This window comes from Vairimorpha necatrix, chromosome 3 (genome assembly GCF_036630325.1).
Source record: "Vairimorpha necatrix chromosome 3, complete sequence".
Classification (NCBI taxonomy): Eukaryota; Fungi; Microsporidia; family Nosematidae; genus Vairimorpha; species Vairimorpha necatrix.
The window spans coordinates 31,963-42,601 of record NC_088818.1 but is presented as its reverse complement, the minus strand read 5'-3'; the positions used below and the strand labels follow the sequence as shown (position 1 = coordinate 42,601).

At 28.4% G+C, this 10,639-nt stretch overlaps 1 protein-coding gene across 2 annotated transcripts; it reads right to left on the bottom strand.

Moving 5' to 3' along the window:
• Positions 1–670: 670 nt before the first annotated feature.
• On the bottom strand, positions 671–4,095 carry VNE69_03001 (endonuclease; the record flags this gene model as incomplete). 2 transcript variants are annotated; one of them, XM_065472852.1, is made up of 2 exons in its annotated part: positions 671–2,225; positions 2,279–4,095. In XM_065472852.1, the coding sequence occupies 2 exons, from the start codon at positions 4,093–4,095 to the stop codon at positions 671–673; spliced, it is 3,372 nt and encodes a 1,123-aa protein (XP_065328924.1). The 2 variants fall into 2 exon arrangements, with proteins under 2 accessions (XP_065328924.1, XP_065328925.1); XM_065472853.1 differs by having other exon boundaries at positions 671–814; positions 3,085–4,095.
• Positions 4,096–10,639: the final 6,544 nt, after the last annotated feature.

Below are 10,639 nucleotides of genomic sequence, written 5' to 3'. Positions count from 1 at the left end.
AAACAACTATACAAGATTCTTAACCAGAGTAAGTTCAGTATTTCTATAATTAATAGGTCATTACTAAATTTATCTAATTGATTACGTAAAATTCTTAGTCTTACGTTAAAATCTTTCGAAATATTAGAAAAACTTAATTGCTTGACATTAAACACACATACAAGCCAAAAAAGGTCTTTATATATTAAAATTTATAAAAAAATCCTATTTAATATTTTAATACGAATTATATACTTTCCTATTATTAATCTATTTTTATAACTTATTTCTATGTGTGATCTCACGATATTATAAGGGCTCTTATTTATTGCCATAAATAAACAAATGGAAATTCACGTATAAATCCTGAAATGTGTAAAAAACATTTAAGACTATTATAATAATTATAGATATGGAATGCATAAAAATTCCTTCATCAGTATAAAACGTATATAAAATAACCATTTATTAACCAAATTGATAATCTTGTAGTTAAAGTATCAAAAAACATCTTGTCTATTACTTTTAAATTTTATTCTAACAATATATAATTATTTATGGTAAATTCAAACTAGAAAAATATATTTTTGCTTGAGGAGGAAAATAAAAATTGTCGAATGTTCCTTTATTTACGAATTGCATCGGGGTGAAAATATATAATATTTATAGAAGGATACGACACCTCTCCCCCCTAAATTGAAGTATCTGCTTTAACTCGTGTTTTGTTAAGCCTGTATACTTTTCCATTCTTTTTTACCACATAGGCATCGGGTAAAATTATTTCTGTGATCACGTATCCATCTTCCCAATTGCACTTGAACTTCCCGCTTTTGATCTCACGATATATTAAAACTTTATCGCCCACGTTTAGCTTTTTCGCCACTTCTACTTTCCCTTTCACGATTGCTTTTTTGTACTTTTCGAAGTTTTCATCGCGCTTACTCTTCGTTTCCTCCGCCGAGAATGTCACTTCTTCCTTGTCTAGCGCTTTGTCTACAGACAGCATCGGCAATTTATTCTCCCTTAACATGAACGGCGATGTTCCTATGCTCCGATTATAAGACAGGTTGAGGCATCTCGTGGCTTCTGGAAGCTTGTTCTTCCAGCTTACCCTTCCGAAATCTGTAATTTTATTTAGTATCTTCATTAACGTCTGATTCGCTCTTTCTACTGCGCCTACAGTTTCGTGATGTTCTGGTGAATTGTATTGCCAGTCAATACCGTTCTTTTCGGCCAGGTCTTTGATGTCAGAATTTATAAATTCTAGCCCGTTGTCAGTCAAGATTCTTTCTGGAATGCCGTGTTTCTCGATAATCAATTGCTGGATTAATCCCATTATTTTCGACCCTGTTTTATAGTTAATAACAGCCGTCTCGACCCATTTAGAGTAGTGGTCAATAGCAATGAATATGAAGCTGTTTTGACCCGAAGTGTCGCATATGCGTCCTATGAGATCTATCACCCATATTTGGTTCGGCCTTTCTGATCGTATAACTTTGTTTTTTGTGTTTCGTAATGGGTATCCCGATTTCAAGCACGTTTTACACTTTTCTACGTGTTCCTTGATGTCCTTATGCATTCCTGCCCATTTGTACCTCTGTGAAATCATGAAGCTCATCGTACTAGCGCTAGCATGTCCAACGTCTAGATGGTAGGATTCTAAGATCTTCTGTCTGTCTTCATCGCTTGGTCCTGTAGCTTCGATGATATTTATATCTTTTTCTGTCGAGTTTTGTCTGCTTAACCCGTCTGCTCCATTAACCTCTCCTTTTATGTAGGTTGATTGAAATGCATACTCCTGCAACTTCATTGCCCACCTCAGCAATCTACTGGTAGGATTCTTAGCTTCCCATAGATAAGTCAGCGCTTTGTGGTCCGTCTTCAATATGAACTCTCTACCCAGGAGGTAGTGTCTATAGTTCTCGATGCCTTTTACAACGGCCAAGAGTTCTTTGTCTGTTGTAGAGTAGTTCTTATGGGCTTTCTCTAAACTTTTGCTGAATGCACTTACGAAGTGCTCCTTCCCATCATCTCCAATCTGTGAGAGGATCGCGCCTATTCCCTGCTCTGACGCATCCGTAGTCAGTATAAACGGTTTCCTGAGATTAATCTTGTATCTTATTGTCTCTTCTGTGAGAAGTCTCTTTAGATCTTCGAATGCCTGTTTCTCCTTTTTGCTGAGAGAAATACTCTTAACACTTCGCTTTGACTCTCCTTTAAACAGTTCGTAGAGAGGGCTGCTATCGCTGATAAGTTACGGATGAACTCCCTACAGTAATTTATGAGCCCAAGAAACGACCGTAGTTGAGCAATATTCGTCGGCTCCTTATACTCGTTTATGGCTTTGACCTTCTCTGGGTCCAGTTTGATCGTCTTGTTTGTTACTATATTCCCTAGAATTTTAATTTCTTCTTTGAAGAAGTGGCACTTCTTCCTGTTAAGTGCGATTCCTGCTGCCTTAAGCTTACCCAATACGATTTCCAAGTGTTCACGGTGTTCCTGGTGATTTTTAGAATAGATAATAATGTCATCCAAGTATGGTATGACGAATTTTCTGTTTTCTTTCACAAAAATCTTATCCATAGTTCTCTGAAAAGTAGCAGGGGCATTACATAGCCCAAACGGCATCCTGTTAAATTCATAATGTCCTCCTCTCCAGCTGAATGCTGTCTTCTCCTTGTCTACTTCTTCAAGGGCTATCTGATAATATCCCGACGTAGCATCTAATGTCGAAAAGATAGTAGCGTCAGCTAGATCGTCGAGAATTTCATTAATTCGTGGGAGGGGGTATTTATCTTTGACTGTTATCTTGTTGAGCTCTCTGTAATCTATACAGAGCCTGATCGACCCATCAGGTTTCGTTACCGGAACAACTCTACTATTCCAGGGGCTCCTACTATTTCTTATTACGCCCAACTGCAAGTTCTTCTTGATCTGTTGTGTGATTTCCTCTTCAAAGTGCAGAGGTATCTTTCCATTTTTCTGGTAAATTGCCTTCGCTACTGTTGTCTCGATTTGATGTTTCCCCATGTTACAAAGTGTAAGCTCTGAAATTTCAGTTTTGAACATGTCATGGTATTTCTCTTCGATTGAGATGTAATTGACTTTGTTAATCAGTGAGCCTTTCTTGACTGTATTGGCGAATTTTCTGATCAGTTGTTCCAGTAATATGGGGTTCGTTCGTATAGCGTCAACTCCTAAGATTATGTAGTCCGGTGTCCGTTCTGTGACGTAAGGGCTGAAAGTAATTGAAGTGTTTTCCGTCCTAAAATTGATATTTAGACATCTTCCTATAATCTCCAATGGTGTCCCTGATGCTGCTCGTATGATCGTTGAAGATCTGGTAAATCTGATATTTGTCCCTTCGAGGACTCTTGCGGGTATCAGGGAGACATCAGCTCCGGTATCAATTAATGCTCGATGTCGTTTACGATTGAATTCTACGTTTATGTAGCAAGGATTAGTGAAACAGCTGTTGATCTTGTAGTTTTCTATGGTGTAGGGTATATTTCCCTTCTTCGATGGTGCGACCTTCAAAGTCCTGTTATCTAGTGTCTCGTCCGTATTAGTCGTGTTACTTTTCATAGGGAATGCTATCCAAGAAACTTCCTCTGTGCGCCTCAGGAATTCACTCCAATCTTGGCATTGTCTAGCAAAATCATAAAGAATTGATTTGAGGACTGAAGGAGACTTCTTGATTACTATGAGGCTGACTGCTTTGTACCCCATTGTTTGTTGCTCTATAAGGGAGTTTCCTTTCCTGCAGAAGTCTATGAAAGCCTCTAGGTTGCCAAATTGTTGCGGTTTAACAAACTCGTCTAGAGTGGCCAGAGTTTTCTGTGAACTGTAAAATCTCAATTTTAGACTCTTAGTAACCTCTGCCAGATCAAGTTCGGACACCCGTTCAAATGCCATTGCTATCCATGAGAGAGCTGGCCCCCGTAGACCCAGGCAGATAAGTCTGGCGGTCTGATCTTCTGTCAGTCCCATAACCCTCGCCGTGAACGTTGTGTCACGCAACCATGTATTTATATCCTCTTCCTTCTTTCCACTGAAGCAGCCAACAGTTTTTATCGCTGTCGCCATGTCGAATGTTCCTTTATTTACGAATTGCATCGGGGTGAAAATATATAATATTTATAGAAGGATACGACAAAAATAAACAAATATGAAATAAATAATTATGTCTAATCGTTTTTATATTTAAAACGAAAAAATTTCAGCTCTAAAATTTTTTATAAAATACAAATCATTTAAAGATGAAAAGAAATATTTATTTTTATATGCCTATAAATATTATATGAATTTTAGCATATAAATTACGTTTTATTTTCTTACATATCAACATTCTAAAATTATGGAAATTTTTCAAGCACTTTGGACTTTAATTATATACTACTGCAAATGATATTAATTAAATATTTACTAAATATCAATTGTGCTGTCAAAATAAAATTTTCATTTGTAAGAAAATAAAAGTTTTTATATAATCAAATTTTAACTGTTATAAAAAGTCGAACGCTCTAAACCATATAAATTTACATATTTCTTTTTAATTTTCACAAAGCCTTGTATTTCTCTTTTTATATTTAACTAGAAATAAAGGGTAAGATTAAAAAAAACTTTAAGAATTAATATACATGTGTTATATTACAATATTAATAAAATATATAATGTATTAGACACAGATATGAAAAAAAATGACTTGGCACGTGAGTTGATTAATAATTAACATAGTTTTAATAATATAATCTGTATTTACTATTTTTAGCTCTATTCAAATTTGAAAACAAAATTTTAATTGTATAAATTCTAACTCTGTTTATATTGAAAGGACTGGTTGTTACAGTATCTGATGATAATGTAAATTGCCTTTAATACAACAAAACAAACATTTAGTAGCCACAGTTTATTATAAAAAAGCCGTAATTTAAAAATTAGTTCAGGATCCTCTTAGAATGAAAAAATATATAGATTGAATTTTTAAAATTATGTTAACTTAATAGTTTGTTAATAATACAATGATTTTTTTAAATTATATCAGTAATATTGCACAAGTATTTCTCCAAATTTGTTTTACTATTATGTTTCTATGTGAAATTTGATTCTTTGTATAGATACAATTAAGAAGTATAGGTTTAAACGGCTATTTATATATTTGTGTAGGCTAAATTATTTAAATATCAGAGATAGCAAATATTGTATATAATTTTTAAAATAAAAAATTGTACATAATCTTTTGTGACTCTATTACTATTTGCAGGTTATTTTTTACAGAAAAGACCTAGTATTTGTATCAAAACAGAAAAATTATGCTTAAATTTAGGTCAATATCGAATCTACCAAAAAAGCCATTGTAATGCACAGGTAAATTTAATATAACAAATCATAAACATATAAAGTAAAGATTGAATTATAAATCCGTATAATATGTAATTACAAAAAAATGATATTAAAGCTACTTTATTTCAAAACATGTTTATATTATAAAAATCAAAGTGTGAATAAGAACGTCATATATATAGTAAAATCTAATATACTATGTTTTCGTTAACTTTATAAGTATTGTTAACTCTAATTTCGACACTAACGAAAACAGCCCATGTCATAACTCGTTTTCATAATAATTAAATAATGAAAACAGAGATTTTATTGTGTTTTTAATTATAAAAAAATGCCACGATAAATAGAATCAATATATATATCGTGTTTGTTTTGCTATATTTAACTTGTCATTACATCGGAATAACTTTGTTGTATTGTCTTAAGACTTGCTTAAGGCTTTTTTTAGTTACTTTAAAATTACACCTACCACGCTTGTACAAATGGTTTTATAAATTTCTGTATTTCTAATGAATATTAGAAAATTTGGTGCTTCATTTATAATAATAGTACTGAGGTAAAAGCTTTTTTATAAATATTGCATGAAAATTTTTGAGTTTTTCACTACACTATATATTTTATCTATCTAAATTAGCTTAAACATGATATATTGACACAACGCATAATTAAACAAACAACATCCAGCTTTTTAACTGTATGAAAAAAATTTATAACGAGAAAAGGAAAAATCAGATAATTTTTCTTATTATCGCGGTTATAAAAATACTTAATTATATTTTCTTGTTTTAAAAATATAATTTATATATATATTTAATATCTCCTTTAAACCGATAAGTATAGAAATACGATGTTTTTACAAACGAACTGTGCTTAGTATGGTTTTAAAACAGAAATAATTCCCTACATAATCACCTGCGACGGTATAGTCTAAGTTTTACAAATCTTTTACAAGTGACTTAGAATCCCTAAGACAGTACAAGCTTATATCTAGACGATCAAGCTAAAGAAGATGAAAGAATGCGTATCTCTGAAATTACTAATTCGAGGAGACGAAGTTGATGTTGAAAGGACCATAGAGCGGATGCTTCCTACAAGCAGAAGACGCCAACTCAAATAATATTCTTGTTTAATTAGAAGTATAAACAACACTAGCATACACAAATTAATTTTATTATGCATATTTTCTTTGTATAAAAAAAAAACTTTCTTACAAATTAATTTGAAATACGTTGGGACTTTTCTAGAAAAACCTATAAGTTGTTATTTTTTTATTTTGATTCAGGAAAATTTATAAAAATAATCTTCTCAATTACTTTCTTTCGTTATTTAAGAAATAAATGTATCAAAAATTAAATAAAATTTTAAAAGTTGAAACTTTAGAAACACAATGAATAGATTACTACATTTCATATAAAAAAAAAATTTTCGTTATATTAATTTTTTTTAAAACAAATACTTAGAATTTCTAAGTCAATAAATATTTTACATACAAACGGTGTTTATTATAAATTTTCAGATTTAAAACACATGTTTTACTGAAAAACTTATTATTTATTTTTTTCTCAACTTAAGGTACTACTAATTCTTTTTCATTTCAATTATATATTTCATATGATAAAATATGATTATCTCATATATATATAAACACAAAGTAATAGAATAACAATGCTCATATGACTTATACCCTAAACAATGAACATTTTATACACTTCGAAGTAAAATTATAATCAAATATTTACAATATGTATTGTCAATATAAAAAAGACAGAAAACCTAAAAAATTAATAAATTAAAATACTAATTTTATCATTGAAAATAAAAAAATAAAAATTTAAAAATAAATAATAAATATGTCGCATTATTAAATAAATATGTAAAATAGATTTTAAAAGTATAGTAAATTAACTATAATAATAAATCTATATAAGTACCAATTAGAAAACCAAGTATAATGTTGATAGTAGCCGTTTTTTTTGAATAATATAGTATGCAGTATCATATAAAGTTCTAAATATAGAGTGATTTTTAAAATATAAACTTTAAAACATATAAGAGCACATTCACAATACGAATTGGTTTATACTTATTAGAATCGACTATTCATAATGTAAACTTGAGTACATTAGTCTGAACTATTTTAGATTTTAAAAAGAAGCCTATGCAATAAAATAATATCAAGTATTATAAAACATAACTTATATTCAGCAACAATGATAAAGAGAATTCGGACACATCAGATAGTCGTTATAGATATCACGCTAAAATATTAACCGAATAAAAGATTTAATATTATTAGATACTAAATCAACGAAAAGAATATGCATACGAGTCGACTCGTATAAATTATGCACATACTACAGTACATAAAAAACATAAGATATATTGTTTCAAATATCTATGGTAAATTTATTTAACTTAAATTCATATTCAGATAAACAAATTACTAGAAGCTAGAAATTCTTTAAAATCTTGTAAATCAATTTATTATATGGCAAATATATCTTCATTAAGTCATGTAATACATTAATATAAATATGCATGAATAAAAATCAAATTTTCTGATTAAAGTTGATAAAAGATATTAAAAATTTACGCTGTATAATTATGATTTAAATATTCAAATTATGGTACAATATGTTTAAAAGTTAGGTATTACCTAATTAAATGTATTAGATTATATTACCTTTACGAGTGGTGTAAGATTGAATAAATTTAATAACACAAATAAAAAAGAATTTATAAACAGAGAAAAAATTTATTAGTAACAAAACAATATGATATTCAAACGAAAATGAATTTTTTGAATCTAAAAAATTTTTAATAATGAAAATAAATCCTCATAGACAATAAAGCATTCAAAAGTTCTTGTATAGACAAAGAATAGATAAAGATGTTGTATCGAATAAGTAATTTGTGATGTTTAAAGATTACAATATAGTCATTCAAATATTTGATTTCGTCAAGTTATATTAAAGTAATTAATTTTTTTTGAATAAAAAAGGGAAGAATAAATTTAAAAAAATCGAAATATTATATACAAAAGGAATTGTTAAAAAAATAAAATAGAAATTAATATAGTTACAAAAAAAATATATTCCAAATTATTTCTTTTGTTACTAAAACTTGTCTTAAAATAGTCGTTGTAGCTTAAAAACTGCCAGCTCCATTATTGACAGTTTAATATTTTTCAAATTCACAATATTTAAAACTTTTGTATTTAACTTAAAGCAACATGAAAAGAAAAGTATAAACTGAAAGACATTTAAATAATAAAAATTGTGGTTTATATTATCTTCATTTACGGAAAAAAAGTATATAAAGATTATCAAAAAAGACTTTTTATAAAAAAAACAAATATACACGATCAAAATAGTAATAGTATATAATAATTTTACTAGAACTTTGTAATGAAATTTTGTTTCCTCTGTAAATTGGCTTTAAAAAGTTTATCTTTATGAGAAACCTTTTTTTTTTGTATTTTCGTGTTTGTTGGTCCGTATGTATTTTCTTTTTTCTGATCAAAAGTCTGCAAAGTGCACAGAATTTTTTTGTTTAAAATATATATGAGTTATGTAAACAATATATATACGATAAAAAGATTTATCTATGAAAAATAAGTTAATTAAGTAAAATCAAAATGAGTACAATTGTTTTGACGTTAAAAAATATTACTTATATTGTTTTTAACCAAAATAGCAAGACCAACGATGAAAAATTTTACATCATATATATGATAAGTAAAACATGCGTAAAATCGAAATAGCTGTTCTTGTACACATTTAAAGTTTAATTAAAAACATAAAGAAATAATAAAGTAAATGCCTTAAATACTATAGGAAATCTAAAAATCATATGAGATCAAATTTGAAAATTAATAGAAAAATATATTATACATATCTAATAATAATATAGAACAAATAATGTTTATTTTAATATTACATTTCTTGATTTTATATGTTTGCTTTATATAAAAATGCGTTTTTAAAGTCTTCTTTTTATTAATGCACATATTCGTAAATTCAAATGTATTCATATTTAATTCAAACCCATTGTTTTGGAATTATTATGCTAAAGATGTCAAGAGGATAATCTAATTCGTCCAGAACATCTGTCATTTAAATATATGATTTTAATGTTTTTTAAGATAAGACATTATGACTGCAGAATGAATTTAAAAAATAAACTTATACAATAATAATACGATAAATGAAATCATTTAAACATACAAATTTGTACTTTTATTAATCTAGTGATAACTAACATCGCTTATAGATATTACTATTTTTTTTTGAACTGCTAATATTAATAATTTTATCATTTTTTTTGTTGAGAATATATATTTAAAAAATTTAACCCTTAACTTACAATTTTCTTTAACATGGTGGACAATAAAAAAAATGATCGAACCCAAACATAAACAAAAGAAAAGGTTGTAAGTTCCGCCGAGGCATGAGACGTAAAAAAAATGCAGTATATGACAGATTGGGGTGTTGGATGTCTAACAGAAGAGAAGGTGATGTCTTGCATATGTGAAGACTTAGAGTAGCTATGGATTGCTATTTGAAACAGTTTTGATCTTGTAATATCTGACATAAAAGTTGTCGATATTGAGTGTAGTGGTAATCACCATTAATATTAAAGCTATCGTGGGAAGATAGCTGAACAACTAGTGTTCAAAATCCAGAGAGATTTAAAAAGAGAAGAAAATCAAAAAAAAAACAGTGTTATAGTTGAATAATGAAATAGATAGATAAAATCATAGTTACAATGTTAAGAAGACATGTTAAAAAAAATTTTCATGCTTATCGAGGAAATTTATTTAAACAGGGAAAGAAAGAACTGTAAAGACCAAAACTAGAGAAGATATTAAAATGCAAAAGAATAAAGCACAGCCCATGGTCTGTTAACATAAAATTGCACTATTATTAGGAGAGCCAAGTAGTGAGCGAGTTAAGAGAACAAATATATAAAATACTTAGTTGTAAATTCAGCGCGGGATGTTGAGAATATATATTTTATAAATTAACCCTTCACATACTTTTATCTTTAACAATAAGCCTTAAATTATGTTATTTTTTTTGTTTAAATAATTTTCTATAAATATCACATTAACACACAACTATTTCTGAATTATTATCACTATTAATCTTTATTCGCCTTCTTGTGCATATTTTTTATCCAAAAAATGAATCTGCTACAAAAATGTAAATTACAAACCCCCTCTTATATATTATATTAAATTTATTTGATTCAAATTTATAAAATATTATATAAAACCCATTATAATTCTATAAATTATATATAAAACAAGAAAATC